This window comes from Cryptomeria japonica, chromosome 10, assembly GCF_030272615.1.
Source record: "Cryptomeria japonica chromosome 10, Sugi_1.0, whole genome shotgun sequence".
In the NCBI taxonomy this organism is placed as follows: Eukaryota; Viridiplantae; Streptophyta; class Pinopsida; order Cupressales; family Cupressaceae; genus Cryptomeria; species Cryptomeria japonica.
The window spans coordinates 501809510-501825874 of record NC_081414.1 but is presented as its reverse complement, the minus strand read 5'-3'; the positions used below and the strand labels follow the sequence as shown (position 1 = coordinate 501825874).

Below are 16365 nucleotides of genomic sequence, written 5' to 3'. Positions count from 1 at the left end.
ATCTGCCAGTGTTATCTGATCTGCTGGCTTGTCTACGGGCGGGGTGGCAATATGAAGAGTGCGGTTCCTTTGCTCGTCCTTGGTCACTCTAGAATATGCCCTTGGTTTCTTCTTCCCTTTAGCTTTTGCTTGATCCATTCGCGAGAAGATATCCTCTAGATCGATGGGTGCTTTGGTGGCGGCCCTACGTTGAGCTTTGGTAATCAGCCGCTCTTGAGGCACTGTCTGGGTCGATGATAGGCTCAAGTCAGCATTCTGTTCTCCTACGTTCTTAACCGACTGACCACAAATTCATAGCTGCCCTGCCTTCGAAGGAGTGAAAGAGGTAGGAAGCTCTTTGCTTGCAGCTGAGTTCTCCCCTATTTCACTGAACAACTGTCTAACATCTTCTTGTGAAGGTTGCTCTTCAGTTCTCTCGGGCTCATGAGTTTCGTCTATCCTTTGTTCTCCCTCGACGGTGAAGTCGTCCTTGGCTGTATTGAGGAGTAGCAACTCGTGACGGCTCTGCTGGGTAGGTTCATGCACTTCGACCCCTTTGGTGGATGGGATTTCTCCTCCTTCTATTTGGTTACCTAGTTCGGTCAACACAAGGGCTCTTAGCTCAGTGTCCAGTACATCAGGCGCAGGAGGATCATTGGCCTCAAATGCATCGATGTCGCTCTGGGAAGGCGGAGCAGGTACGCAATCCAATTCTATGGCATCGTCGGACGAACAGGGATCTTTTGAAGATGAAGTGACTTTTGGCCTCTTTATAGGAATCTTCTACCTTCTTGTTCTCTTGGACGTCCGAGTTCCTCTGCAAGCCTTAGCTTTCTTTCTTTTCTCTGGTTTCTCAGTTCTTTCTCGGGGTGCACTAGATGTTCCTTCGTCTTCGGAAGATTGAGAATCGAGACTGCCCATCAAATGGTAAGTGAACTGGACTCCCTCATGTACTAGCCTCTCGATCTGATGATGTAACCACTGATCTGTGTACCTTGCTGGGGCTACCATAATTGCATCGAAATCTGTGATTGGGTCCTGAGACCAATCAACGCTTGGCAAGAGGTGTCTTACTGCTTCGAATTCTCGGACTTGGAGGCAATTTCTTGAGTTCGTGAGCTGATCTGGGACCCGACGGTATTCAAAGAGTCGCATCTGCTGCACACTCAACCTAGAATATTCCCGTCGCTTGACCTCGTAGTCATCAGAGCAATTCTTCCAATAGTCTTCAACTGACTCCTTTGCTCTGTATCTTCGACCATAGGCCCTTTTTGCCAGATTATCATGATCGAAGTGTTTTCTTGGGAAATGGTCCTGTAGGCCATAAGAGGCCAACTCTGCAAGGGACTCCTCTGCTAGGGTAGGGGTCTTCAAATGGACATCATGGCTGCCTATGATCATAGGAAATGCGAATCCAGCCAGCTTGCTTTCTCGAAGTAAGATGCCGGCGGGGCGTGACTGCCTTGCCACCTCCAAAAGGATTACTTTGTCGGTTGGATACCGTGGAAGTCGAAGGGGGGCACCATCGAAGCTTGCTATTCGGATGTAGGAAAACCTTGGGAACTGAATGAACCAGGCTCCATACCTCTGCACCAAAGTAGTAGCTTGCTCCGAGAGCCTTATGTTCAACCCTCCCTGCATTAGCCTAACGAGGCGCATCGTGAAGGCTTCATTGACGCGTTCATACTGACCAACTGCGTAAGCCGGGTTGTTCTTTTCCCTCTGAGCTATATCCTGGTAGTGCAGCTATGGGTAACAATCATAGACTTTCACCTGACCGGGCCCATTCCCGATCTCACCTTTCATTATCCATCCTGGCAGTGGTTGGTTCTTTGCGAACATATAGACCAAATAGGAGGTCATGGTGAAGTACTTCTTCGTTTCGAGCTCAATCAGCTGAGTGTGGATGTTATCGCTTATGATTTGGGTCCAGTCAAACTTAGACTTTCTGGCGAAGACCTGCTCTGTAAAATAGAACATCCACTCTTCAAAGTAGCTGGACTTAGGAAGTCCCATGACTCGGCTGAGTAAGGTGACCATATCCCCATGTTCATTATGAAAATCACTCCTGGGGGTCTTTTTCACAATCCTCGTGCTCGAAGGCCTTTTCTCCTTGAACCATTCCTCGTTAATCAGTGCTTTGCATCGGGTTGGATTCATATCATATGCCCCCTGTGCTTCGTCTATGGTTGTAGCTGTGGGATTATTTGGAAAGGGGATATCAAATGCATCACCAATAGCCTCAGGGGAGAAGTCGGCGATAGTCATATTCTCCAGAAGCACTAATCTGGACTTTGGTTCGTAATGCCGAGCAGCCTCCACTACTGATTCATAGTTCTGGATTGCTGGAGGAAAACCTGCCGCTTGGGCGATGCCACTTTCCACCATCTGTCTAGGCCTGCCATATGCGCTGGGTGAGAAGACCCGATTCCTGAAGTCCTGAATATCAATGTGGCCAAGGTCGGTATAACCAATGTTGTCCCAGACGCTCTGAACTTTCGACTCCCTCAATCCTCCCCTTTGATACTGGTACTTCATCTTTTCAACCTTACGTGGGATGTTTGATTTGGATGCTCGTGAGGTTTCGGCTGTAGCGGGCGTTTTTGATGATTCCACCGCCGATTTAGGCATCTATCCTGCACAGCCGGATGCAGATTACGAGGTGATACAAGAAAGGTAATGCGGGTTAGATAACAAAAAAAATGCTCCAGCAGGCCGGGATTAATTTAAAGTTTAGTTTGGACATGGAGCAATATTTCTAGCTAACAGCTTGATCAACTTTAACCGCAGCATATTCATGAAGATTTTTGACTACGCATTTATACTTATCACTTCTGGATTTTGGATTAACTTTCAACAGAGACAACATGAAAATTTTCCTAAGTTTGAAAAGAGGTGCAATTTCTGGCGAAGCCTTAATAGTGGATTTCTAAATTTTGAGCGTTTGAACAATGTTTATGAGCAAAAGAGATGCAAATGTCAAGAATTCAAGCATTGCGATCAAATTTTAGGATTTGCCCATTCGATTTAAACATTTTTCAAATGATCATATGCAACAAAGTGCACTTACTTGATGGGAGCGGATGGCGAAAGATTAGCCAACCTTGTCGCGTGAAATGAATGGACGCTCTTGCAAAGTTTGAATTCCAACGGTTATCTTTTTGTCTTAAAGTTACGCGGTCGCTGGACAAAGAGAATTTATCATTTTAAATGGTTTCCTTCTTACCCTGGGTAATTGGTAATCTGAGCTTTAGATGATCAGGAGGATTTAATGCAACACCTTACCTTCTTGTTTTCGGACTTTGGATGGTTTTCAAATTCTGAACTGCATTTTCCTCCTTGCGAGTCTTGCAAATTTCGCGTCTTCCACTTCGCGATTTGCACACCTCTGGCGAATTTCGGAGGTCTGACCCACTTTGATGAATTTCGGACCTTTCGCTTCCTCTTTTGCAAACTTGGAAACTTTGCGACCTCCACGTGCTTGGCGGGTTTCAGAGCACCGACACTGTTTGGGAGGTAAAACCTCGGACTTGAAAGACGATCTTGCAACTTTCGGAGCTGGGGTGCTCTCGCCGCTTTGGAGATACTCTCGGACTTCAACGGCTTCTCCAAAACTACGGATTCTCAACTCATTATTGATGGCTTCAAACTAACCTCGGACCTCAATGCGCCTCTGTATTTCGGAGCTTAGAGGTTTTCGATATACTTGGTGATTTTAACCTTTGGCGGCTTCAGGCTTCCTGGAGAGTTTTTGCGATGACTTCGGAGGATTTGAACGAATTTGCAAGCTGTGCGAACCTTTAAACTATGCCATTCCTTGCGACTTTCGCGACTTCAAGAGTCACGACGCCTTTATTTGTAAAAAACTTTGAAGCTGGGGGCGTTCTCGCGTTTTTCGGACTAAATGCGTCCCTTTAAGTGTTTCGCGTTTTCTTCATTTGCTTTCTAGGGTCCGAATTTGAGGGTTTAGAGTTTTTTCGGAGCTGGAGGCGTTTTGGTGAATATCGCAATGACCTCAGAGCTTGAATGGAGAAGCTTGGATTCCAAGCGCTATGTTGCCTTGAGCGTCCAAAGTGTATTCTGCCAATAAACTTCGGAGCACTCGACCCCTGTATTCATCGCGATTTCAGAGCTGGAGGCGTTCTTTTAAATGTTTTGCGTTTTCCTCACTTTAATCCCAAGGGTCCGAAAAAAAAGAACTTAAGTGATTTCGAGCGATTTCGGACCTAAACGCGCTTTCGCGAGTTTTATTATCTCACATCTTTGAGCTAGGGTCCGAAAAAAAAGAACTTAAAGGTTTTCGGAGGCTAAAGCACTTTAGCCATTCTTTTGCGATTTTTGTCGTTTTATCCTAGGGTTCGAAAATAGACGCTTGAAGGTTTTCGGAGGGTTGAAGTGCTTTGGCGAGTTTCGGAGCTCAAACGCGCTTCTTTCTTTTTACTCGACGCCCTTTTTACTCCAAGTCCGAATTTGGAACTTAAGCGATTTTCGGGGCTAGGAGAGTCCTTGGAAGATTTCGCACCCTTTCTATTGTTTTAAAAAAAAAACAAATTGCTCTAAGGTCCGAATTTGGACGTTTCGTGCTTTAATCTTTTAATCCAATGGTCCGAGATTGGGCGTATTGAGGGTTCTCGGATTTTGACATGCTTGGCGAGCTCTAAAAGAAACCTCAGATCTAGGGGATGACCTTGCAAACTTGATACATTATCCCATTTACCCCCCAAGGTCCGAAAATGGGAACTTGAGGCGACTTTCGGACCAAAACGTGCCTCTTACAGACTCCAGTTTCGCCCCAAGGTCCGAATTTGGAACTTAAAGTGATTTTTAGACCTAGAGCTACCTTTGCAACATTTAAAAGAACTTTTGCATTGTTTTTGGACAAAGTAGGGAGCATCAGATTTTGAAATTTTTGTCCCAGGGTCTAAAATTCAATCCCCTGGGCGATTTTGGCAAGATTAGCTTAGTGAAATTCTGACCCCCTTCGGGGGTCTGGGTCCGAAATCTGCCCTTTAGACAATTTTGAAAACTTGCACGAAACGTCGAACCTCCTACTAGCCTTTTGCCAGGTTCCACAAATCTGGATTTAGGACACATCAGAATACTAAGGCACTTGGCCGGGCAATTCGATCTTTCATCAACAGGCGAAAATCATCTCTTGTTCAAACCTTATAAAGATTGGGTGACAAACCATATGCAATCGGCCTCACAGCTTTGGTGCGAAAAATGTCGACTTTGGTCTTCGTGCGACCCTTAGGCGCACTGCTCTTGCTTGGCGGGCTCTGCCAATTCCTACCACCTTATGCCTATCTAAGGCGATTCTCAAAACTTCGAACAAAGCTCTTGGCATTCACGCCCGAGAGCTAGACTAGTTAGGAGGACTCATCGGTTCATTACTTCAACGTCAATCAGTTTATGGATCGGTCACGAACTCGCTCGAAGAGACGCGAGAAACTCTACTCGGAACCTAGCAGGACAACGACGAAAAGCTCAAAACGGGAAGGGGGACCGTGTTGGCGACAGGGAGCGTGTGCAATGCACAACAGGACCCCCCCTTTTTTGTTAGTCTAGTCTACTCTACATATGAGAGAGAGGGGAAAGAAATGTCTATGCTCCAAGTCCCTTCATTCACAGATGAAAATCCAAACAAAGAGGATGGTAAAATTCGAATGAAGTCATTTTGTCACACCTTGAGAAAGATAAAATCCCTATAGGAATTTCGAAATACTGAAAGGTCAAAATCGCAAGGCATTACAAGCAGGCATTGCATAAGCTTAAGACACATATAAGAAGTGCGAACTTTTTTATGAAGTCGCCACCTCTGAGAATGTCGATAAAACCCCTTCAAATCGCCTTTCTAATCGCCTCCAAAGTCCATCAGAATGCCCTCCAATCACTGAAATCTTCCTGAAATGGCCAAGGTCAGGGAACAAAGGGTAAATCTCAAGCTGAAATGAAAATTTCAGGCTTCAAACCTAAAACGAGAGATGCCTTGCATATGTAAACGACTTCGCTGAAGTTGTAGAAATGCTTGGAACAAATGCGAAAGTCGAGGTTAGGGCTGAGTGCGAAATGAAAATACGATGCTAGCAAATGTCGGGAGTTTGCAATATAAAGTTGACTCTACCCGAGCTTCCAAATCGTCGATAAAAACCTCTATAAATGTCGAAGAAACCCCCTAACTTCTGCTTAGATGCACCAACAAACACAGTCGCCATAGCCCATTTGCTAAAATCATAGGATTTCTCTCCTACTATGCGTGAAAATACCAAAAAATCCCCTACAAAAATACCGAAATGAGTAAGTCGCATAAGAAAGGGGACAGTCAACTAAAATCAAATGACATTTTTTTTTTTTGCCTTCATAATGCTGAGCTTTCCCCTTTTTTTTCTTGAACGCAAAGTGTTAAGTTATTAAATCCCAATGAAATAATAGAGGGAGATGCCGATTAAAGTTAAGTTCACATGTTTGTAAGAAAATCATTTTCTTTTCGCCCTCATATAGCTGATTTTCTCCCTTAGTTGCCAAAGGTAAAATGAAAAAGTGAAACGAAAGGGGGCACTTTTGAAAACGTTTTTCTTGCAATTTGCCTCAAAAGGCCAAGTTTTCTCCCAAAAGGTTAAGCAAGGCGAACTAAAAGGTGGGTGGCCACATGAGATGTTTTACTTTTTTGCATTTGTGCTCACAAAGCCAAATTTTGCCCTGCAAGGGATAAGTGGCGAATAAGAAAATGTCTAAAGTGTCTTTCGACTTTCAGGAGGTCGAGTTTTAGAAAAGAAGGGGAGCCATTTAAAGTCCAAGTTCGCATCCTTATCAAAAATGCCAAGTTTGGGCATATTTAATAAGTCTCTCATTTTATCTCAAAGGGCTGAATTTTCCCCTAAAAGTAAAATAACAAGCAAAAGGGAATTTAAAAAATGAAAGTTTGCATTCTTATCAAAGTTGAGTTTTTCCCTCAAAAGGCTAAGTGGCGTGATCATTTTGTCAGAGCGAAGCCCAACGTCGCCTTGAAAACATTTAATATTTGTCAAAATTACTTTAATTTTTCAAGGTGATTGATTCAATTTGAATTTGCTTTTGTAGATCGCTGCTGCTGCAAGGAATCAGGAGGAAACCTAAAGCGCAGATTGAAGATGTAATCGCGATCAAGCTAGAAAGTGAAGGCGAAGCACAAGCATGGTGATCATCAATTCAATTAGACGAAGGATACAACCACAACGTAGATATATCAAAGCAATATTGTTTCGAGTTTAAAGGCTGGTGATTACACTCAGAATGTTGCAGAAGTATACAAACTCAAAAATCACACAATAGAGGATTCCAGAAAATCAGCTTATTTATAAAAACTAAATTTTTCTTTATTATAAAAGGACTATCTGTGGGCCCCGTTTAATGCATTTAAATCAAGGGGACACAGGTCACTTATTTTACTCAGCTACCTGATTGACCAAATTGATGTAGCACATTGGCTAGTAGCTGAGAAAGTGGTTGAATGTGGCAGTTGGGAAATCATAAGAAGTTAATAGGCATGGGTTAAAGTTGCCAAGCTTCTAGAAGGCAGATTACAGCCCTTGGATGCAGTCAATCTTGGCCTTTGATTCAAATTGTAAAATCTATAAAATTTCAGTGCCTCTCTTTTGTAAAGGGTTAGAATTTGTTAGACCTTAGTAGTTAGATTCTAGAGTTTCTAGGTAGTTAGAATTTTTTTAGAAGTCAGAAGTAGCCATAATTAGGAGTAGAATATAACTACTGGAAGAAGTTGTTGTAATGGCAGTTGAAATCAATATATGAACATTGAAGTATGGTGTTTGTGACTTTGTTTTCTTTTGTTTGCATGGTTTCCCTTCAGCTGGTTAAGTAGAGTTCAGTGATTTTAATGGCGAAATGTGGGGGGTATTTGATGCGTTTCGGGTTCATACCATTGGGGGCATGCTGATTGTAGGCCACCATGTATGGTTGGTCTGAACCCAAAACTGTGCTTAGTTCAACTATAGGTACTTGCCTTAGGCTACGCCAAAATTGGGTGCCTAAATGGGTACCTTCAGTCTGAAAATCCTTCATTCCCTTGGAGCTTGCACTATCCTTGTTAAGTTGTGAGTATATCTCTGGCGAAGCAAGGGTTAGTTTATGGAAATTTGGCTTCCCGTAGCACTGGCCATTACTACCATTGCACTTAGGATCCCTAAACCCTTCTCTTTTGTTTTTATTTTCCGCAATCTGAGAATTGCAGCATCGTCAGATGGAGGCCAGCTTGTTGTAAATGTAAGCCCCCTTGTGTTACCAGCAAAACACATCATCGCTGAGTTATGCCGCAGTCAAGAACTGACATTTGGAACCTTGAGGTTGTCCCCTTTGATCATTTAAAACATCATTAGGGATTTCCTTATTCAAGAGAGGATAGGATACTTAGCAGTCTATTCTGTGTTGACCGGAGAGAGTTGAAATCCGACTTTAGCCACGTCAACAGAGAGCTTCTTGTGGAGCAATAACCTTAGGACGAAAACCCTTAGGGAAATTAGTTTTGGTAGTGAAACATCTACCCTAACTAGTTGGAGGAGGACCCACTCAGGTTTCCACATTTGGATTCAACTATTGAAATTGTAGAAACTTGTGAAGTCTTGTGCCAAGACAAATTTCCAAGTTGAAAGGTTGCTAAGAGGATTTGGGTGTCATATTATGGGAAATTTAGAGCTAGGTGAAATACCATTTCAGCATTTGGTGTAGCGAAGTTGCTAAAACAGTTCAAGTCACTTGTGGGACTGAAAAATCACTCATTAGGGATGTATTACAACGTTTCAACCACAAATATTCAACATTGAATAAATCATTCTATTGGATGGATGCAACACATATGCAGGCATAGCACTTAATGTAATGACCACCCCTGATTTTTTGCTTTCGATATAATTGGAACAAGATATACTAATGCTGAATGTTAGCTTCAGATTACATGCATGCTACTTAAACCAATTACAATCTTATATCTAACATACGCAGTTGCTGGTAAATGAAAATAATATACATGCAACAGCAATACCAACAAATGAGCGTTTCCAAACCCTAGCCGCCTATATCGAAAAGAACTCGATGATGGGCGACTGGAAGTATGAATGAGTAATGGCACTACAAACCGGTTATGAACCTCTACGAACTCCTTGAAGAGGTAAAACCAGCCTTAGAGGGATTGGCCAGAAATGATCAAACCCACAAATATGCTATCAACTCTACAAAACTCCTCAATCATCCCTCACAAATGGTCTCTAACACTCTACTGTCCAAAGAACTGAAAATATCAGCACCATTGAAGCTTCGCTATGATCTCTGTGTGAAATCACCAAGTTATCCTCCAGATTGTGTCTTTCAACAACGTGAAGAATGTTTCCTGCAAGGGTTTCCGTCCTCACAAACCAAGAAGAAGAAGCAACAACTCCTTCAGAATCAAAAACATAAACAATATCCAATTCATCAACAACCAAGCATGCTGAAAATGAACTCTTAAAGTCTTTTATAACTTTCTTAGGAAAGCTCACACACTTTTCCAGCCAATGTGGGATAAATAGATATACTTTTTTTTTTAATATTCAAGTTTCCAAGTTCTTTTAGTGAAAGGGAACTTTTAATTTTTAAATAACTTTTCCCTTTACTTAAGTTCCCAGATTAATAAAGTTAAATATTTAATTTAACTTTATAACTTAACTTTATTGTTAAATAAATTAATAATCGCAAGCGATTATTAGAATCTCCAGTCAAAATCAACACTATCATTAACAAGATATTATTCATGAGTCCTCTGTCAATCCAAACCTGGCCCAGCTGACTTACTATAAATAGTAAGTATCCCAAAAAAACACCAAAACACCTCAGAATCGCCTGCAACTGGAACTGTCGAGGCCAAATATCCTCAAGATCCCTTAAATGTTCTGGTTAGCCTACAGGACCATGGAGAAATAGGCTAACAACAACCTCATAAAACATGTGCTAGAAAGGGGACATTACACTTAAGGGAAGCTTTCTAAGTCATGGTATGAGAGCAGATTGGAGGCATTAAACAACCAGATTGAGAGTCAACTGTCAAGATAGATCTCTTCTATCACCTGTGCATGAACAGGTTGAAGTTTAAAGAGCAGTGATTAAGTATTTTTTGTAGATTGACTTGGTGTGTTGGAGGTGTGGTCATTGGGCAAGCATTGGCGTGGCAATCTTGTGATTTAGCATTTCTTTCTTATGTACCTGCATTCAAGATGCTTTTCCATTTGCCTCTTTATATGTTATCCCAATCTTTGGAACTGATGTTTTATTTTTTACTTAATAATGAGACATGGATCTGTCAGTCTTTGGCTGTGTTCATTTATATAATTGTTGAAATCCTTTTCGTTGGCCACAATACATGGTTGCTTTGTCTAAAATTTTCATCTTGACATGAGATGGACGCAGATAATATGAACATGAAGATGCCTACTTGAAAGTAAAATGACATTCTCATATGCTAAAATATTTTAAAATGACATGAATATTACACCCATTTTTTTTTTGGATCTCTTATTTGGGTATTAGATTATCCTAGTATTTGTTTCTTAATGTGACATGTTATAGATTGTTCATTGATTGGAAGTTGTACCAACTATTTTGATAACCCCTATTCATATTATCTTTTACGTAACAGTGCTTGAATTTTTCTGGTCAGGTTCAATGCAATCATCATATCTTCAGAAGTTGGCTTTGAAAAACCTGCACCACAAATATTTCAAGTTGCTCTAGGTATGATCTCTGTCTATGTTGCTACACTTTATTTATGCCCAGAAATTATTTGTATTGGCATTTCAGATGTTAGGCTACAAGGGCAGATAAAATGCTATGTTAGTCAAAATGTCATAATAAGAATTATTTGTCCTGTATAAGTGTGCAAATTCTGCAGCATTTGTAGGTGCATATCTGACAGTCACAGATTTGTCCATCTTTTGGGGTAAAGAGTTGGCCATCTGATTGCATGGGATAGGGTGCATAATGTTCTATTCTTTAGTCCATGGTTTTCATAACAAATAGATTAAAGTGTGCTGAAAACCAACCAAAAGCTTGACAAATGCAATTTATATCCTGGTTGAACAAAGTGACTTCTATGTATAGTCTCTTAACATGCAATCCTTGTTTGAGCATACCAGCATATGTCTTTGTTGTGCCCTGTTCCAATGTTGTTATTAATAAAAGGATGCTCATAAGATACATAATGATGTAGAGCATATAGTTACATTTAAGGAAAGGCAACTGTTTAACTTATTTTCTTGGAGAAAAACTTAAGCTATCACTAGGAAACACTTCCTATATTAAAGAATCCTCATTTTGTTGAATTAATAAAGGAACAAAAAGAGGAGAATAAAGGAATTGTTATTAGCTTTGGTATTGTCAGAATATCAATTAAGAGAGTGATAGAAGCCATATCTCAAGAAACTGTAAAACTGGTCAAACTGTGTCTTAATTCAACATTCTTTAGCTTTGAGCATGATATATGAGCAAACTGATGGTATAGTTATAGGTCCTCCTTATCTCCAATTGTAGCCAACCATTCTTGGAGGACATTGAAAAGAAAACACTTGAAAATTTTCTTTAAATCAGATTGGTGGAAAAGACTTGTAGATGACACAAATGTTTGTTCGCGTCTTGGTGAAAGCAGCATTAATGAAATTTCTCATGTGCCTTAATAGTCTTTTGTAATGTCCCCTTCTCCACAGTGATTAGTTCAGTGGTCCATTAGCCTATTCCGGAGACCCGTAGGCTATTTGGAAGAGAGAATTAGGGTTTCCAACCTTTGTGGAGTTCTACACGAGCTTTTTAGGGTTTGTCAGGAGGGAACTCTTCAATTCTGCTAATGGTTTCCTTCTGGGTTTTCCATGAACTCCAGGGTGGCATAACATGCATTTGATTCTTTGGTGAAGTCAGAACTTACTATTTTTAGTAAGTTAGGGTTTGGCTGTTTGGTTGATGCAGTTCTACTGAGCTTTCCAATCTCTTTCTCTGGGTGCGAAGATTATGTTTTTCGAAGCAGTATTTCTTTACTTACTATTTTTAGAAGTGGCTATGTTGAGCATTTCTATTTTTAGCAGTCTCGAACAGGGTCCTGACTCAACACAGTTCAATGGTCTTCATCGCACAGCTTCATCCTTGATTTTGGTATTAATCAGTATCGGAGTTATAAGTTATTTAATTAAATATTAGTTCCTTATCCTAAGGTTTGATATTTAATTATTTTTATTACTGATTAATTGTGTTATGGGGCAACTTAGGAAAAATATCTATCTGCCAACAATATTGTTATTTTCCTAAGTCAATGGCATTAAAAAAAGGTGGCGTTGACAAAGATGAAATATTTCATTTTTTTATTATTTTATATCGCAAAGTTCGAACTTTGCCTAGGAAATTTGGGAAAATTAACGCCATGTCTAGGGGAGGCTATGACATGAAATAAAATTGAATTTCAATGGTTTTGGGCGCCATTTGCATTTGAATTTCAGAGGGAAAAATCTATAAATACAGTGCTTGGCCTCTCATTTGGTATCAAATGAATTGGTATTGTTATGTTGCCGAATTGGCGACTGAAAATCTGAGCTTCGAAGTGTGGCTTCCTAGCTAAGTCTCAGTTTTGTACTTGCAAGATAGTACCTAGTTGTGTCCATGTATTCCCAGTGTTGTTGGTGGGTGATTTGTAGATTGTGGAGTGTTCTATTTGGGATTGGAGTGTTTTCTGGTTGCTGGTCGCGGGACTACTGAAAGTGTATTTTGCTCACACCTCTTGACCAAGCGATTCCATCATTCTGGGTACCCGCTCATCCTTCCTTCCTACCACTGGCGATGCATATTGTAAGTTTTTAGCATCTTATTTTGAGTGTGGATTTTGATATTGCAAATCGAACTTCCCAGGTTAGGCGTTGGGTTTTGTGAATGCATTGGGAAGCATGCAAAATAAATATGGGTGTTTCGATGGCTTTCCTTGGGTTTGTTTTTATTGTAGCGGGTATAGCAATTATTTAGAACAGTTTTTGGGTGAATTGGGCGAGTAATGAGAGAGTTATAAGCATTTTAGTGAATCCATAGGCTGTTGGTTTTGCAATTCTAGCCTGCAGATTTTGATGTTAGCAGAAATTTCATGTTCTTATTTGGATATTCAGCATTACTCTTCTCACATTATCTTGATTATTGTAAGGTTAAGTAGTAGTACTAGTTTGTAACTCTCACCCCGCTGATAAGTGGAAGAGGTTGGCTTGCCGCCTATTTTCAAGTAAATTGTAATTCAGTCCTCCCACTGCATAAGTGGTCGAGTGATGTCTGAGTGTAATGGTCCTCCTGTTGCATAAGTGGTTGAGTTGAGATTGTTTTGTAATTTCAGTCCTCCCGTTGAAATATCGCGGTTGAGTGATTTGTGCCTTTGTATGTTTCTCTTGGTTGGTTCACTGCCAAATTTCTTGCATTCCCGCTAGATAAGCGGAAGGGGCTGGATTGCCGCCCAAGCATTGTATTGTTTCTAGTTATTTGAAGCTAATGATCCCCTCAACACCGTATGCTCTCACCTTCCCACATTGGGCACTTGGTGATCAGAAAGTGGAAGGGTTTCATTTTCCAGCAAGTTTTTCAGTTTATGCTTTCTAACCTTAACGGGTTATCTGTTTGTGGATGATTATTATTGGCCTAAAAAACAAAAAAAAATAACTGGGATACTACATCTTTTATCACAGATCTGTTAGGATGGAATCAAAAGAAAATAAATGTATCCCATTTTTGGATGTGCTATTGAGTGGAAATAGAGGATGATCCCTTTCACACCAAGTGTATAGGAAAAAGAACAAACACAAATTTATACCTATAAGCAGATTCACCTTTTTTTATCTAAATTATCACCCTGCACAAAAAGATGGATTGTTGAAAGCATTGGCTAGTAGAGCATTAAGGGTTATAGATTTGTTTTGAACTGGGTCCCGAGTCCCCAAGACTTGTTTTGACCCACTCGGCTCAGGACTCAGTGAGTCTTGGTGAGTCCAGGTGAGTCTTTTAACTATGATTTCCACAAATGTTTGACAATCTGCTCTCGAGTGTATGCATAAAATATTGTATAGAAAAGACTAATACAATTTTCAAGATTTCTTCATTAATGATATATGAATTGCTGTTTAATACTGGACGGTTTATGGAATTCAGACAGCACTGTGAACTTATACTAATATTTCCTTATTCGATAACTTCTACCATGATATAATTAATGGCAGATTTGAAAGTCGCATGCAGCTGATTAGGAACATATATTATGAAAATTTAAGTACAATACTAACCCTTTATTCCACTGAAACTAGCATCTGAAATGTGTTCCAAGATTCCAGCAGTACAAAGGATGCTGAGGTGAATTTATAAACAAATTCTTCTAATCCCAGCTGATTGGGTATTTCTGTAGCAGTACAATATACAATATTCAAAGGTACAGTAAGCTATTTTCTAGTTGTACGGAATGAACAGAAGCTCCTTTATGATGGCAGCACCCAGCAATAAGCTTCAATCTGCAATATAATGATTTGCTGGAGTTTTTAAAAACCCAAAAACTTCCTAAAAATGAATCAACTAGTTAATAAGAATTTGTGATTCAGTTTGCTTTGTTTTAGTTGCAAGTTATAAAAAAACTTGTTTTTAAATTAAGAACCTTTCAAGTCTTGTAAATAAAGATAGGTCGGGTTTAATTTCAGTTATTTTCTTCCATACAAAATCTCATTGATAATTTTGTGAAATGTGCATCACTATTAATGTTTAATATTCAGAAGCTTCTTCTGCTAATTTAAAGAGAGGTTATCCTCGTGTACTGTTCCGTTTTGTATTGTCTTTTAAAATATAAATTAAAATGTGAACAACAAAAAAAGGCAAAGGTTTGAACCATGACCATTGATTTAATGAAAAAATAAAATTTAGTTTGAAATTGGAACGACACAACAGTCAACAATATGATACACTGTTAACATTTTAATTACAAATATAGATGATGTTAAAGTCCAGCCTGCAATCTATATGTATTCATGTGGTACAGTTCTTTCAGAATAGTGTGTATTAGGTCGATTTTTTTTGTGTGATGTGCACTTATTTGTTTAAAGATGTTGGCAATCAAGAAGATAATGTTCCCATTCTTTCAATATTAAATTAGAATCTCCCACAAGCAGGCTTAGATTGTTTATAGTTAAATATGCCCTATGCAACTAAAAGATGTGCTCAATTAATTTACTGTGGAAAATGTAGATCAGCTTAATGTGGCTGCGAGTAAAACAGTACACATCGGAGATGATCAACAGGCAGATAAAATTGGTGCTGGTGCTCTTGGAATTGATTCTTGGTACATTATAGTTCTGGGTGTTTTTTATTTCTTTCGTCAGAAAATATGTACCACTTCTTGCATCTCTTATTGTGATATGTATACAAGCGTAATTTTTCCGGTGGGCTTGAATACGACAGGTTATGGGGTAAGGATGTGCACACATTTAAAGAGATTTTGCATCGCATTCTTGGCTCAGATGTAAATTGATGGCAGAGGATTTAGCAAGACTGTAAATGGAATTGCCATTATTTACTGCTTTTCGTTTTTTTGTTGCTTCAATCTGCGGTATGTGATTTATCTTTGAATTTCATCAATCAATATTTTTGGATAAACTTAGTAATGGATATCTTTCAGTTCTTGGTTCTTAGTCAAGGCTCTGTATTGTAGATAAAACAACTTTGTTAATAAAAAATCCTCCATCAAAAACAATATTGTTGTGAGGTCCTTCTGATTTTATGGAAGTAACTATATTGATTAAGATATTACCATTCTATATAGAGGGCAAATCATTGTATGTTTCAGGAATCGAATAAATATTCAGTTTGAAAGTATTCTTACAAAAAATGGTCTGAAATTATGAAAAAAAGAACAGAATACTTTTCATCTTCAGGTATTTTTTCATTTTCAGGCATGGTTCTTATCCATTCATATACTTTCACATTTTGAACTTTCTTTTAGAAAGAGCTTAAAGTGCCAACACCCATAGCAAACCGACTGTTTATGTCAGATGTTTCTCATATTCCTGTAAAGGAATACCATCAAAATTTCCAAAAGTAATCAATGAATTATGGCATTTTTTTTTGTTGAATTTTGTCCATTTCATGAAACGTGCCAAGTTTGAAGTTTTCGTGAGCTTGAGGATTTCATTCTTGGCTATTTTAGTCAAGTTTATTTACAACTGTCATATATTAGTTTTTAAGATTTACTTGATATTTTAAATAAAGTTTGGGATATTTAAGGATTTTGATGTACATTTATTTTTTAGGAATGAATGTGTTGGTTGAAAATTTTGTACACTCGTGAAAGCAAACAAAATTGTGGCTTCAACCACA

At 39.4% G+C, this 16365-nt stretch overlaps 1 protein-coding gene across 1 annotated transcript in view; it reads left to right on the top strand.

Moving 5' to 3' along the window:
* LOC131859552 (uncharacterized) overlaps positions 1 to 16121 on the top strand; it is a 247870-nt gene extending 231749 nt beyond the window's left edge. Inside the window, exons 7-9 of the mRNA XM_059213460.1 lie at positions 10661 to 10734; positions 15238 to 15331; positions 15451 to 16121. Of these exons, the coding sequence (XP_059069443.1) occupies positions 10661 to 10734; positions 15238 to 15331; positions 15451 to 15520 (238 nt within the window). The 3' untranslated portion in view covers positions 15521 to 16121. The remainder of the gene's footprint in view (positions 1 to 10660; positions 10735 to 15237; positions 15332 to 15450) is intronic.
* The last annotated feature ends 244 nt before the right edge of the window (positions 16122 to 16365 follow it).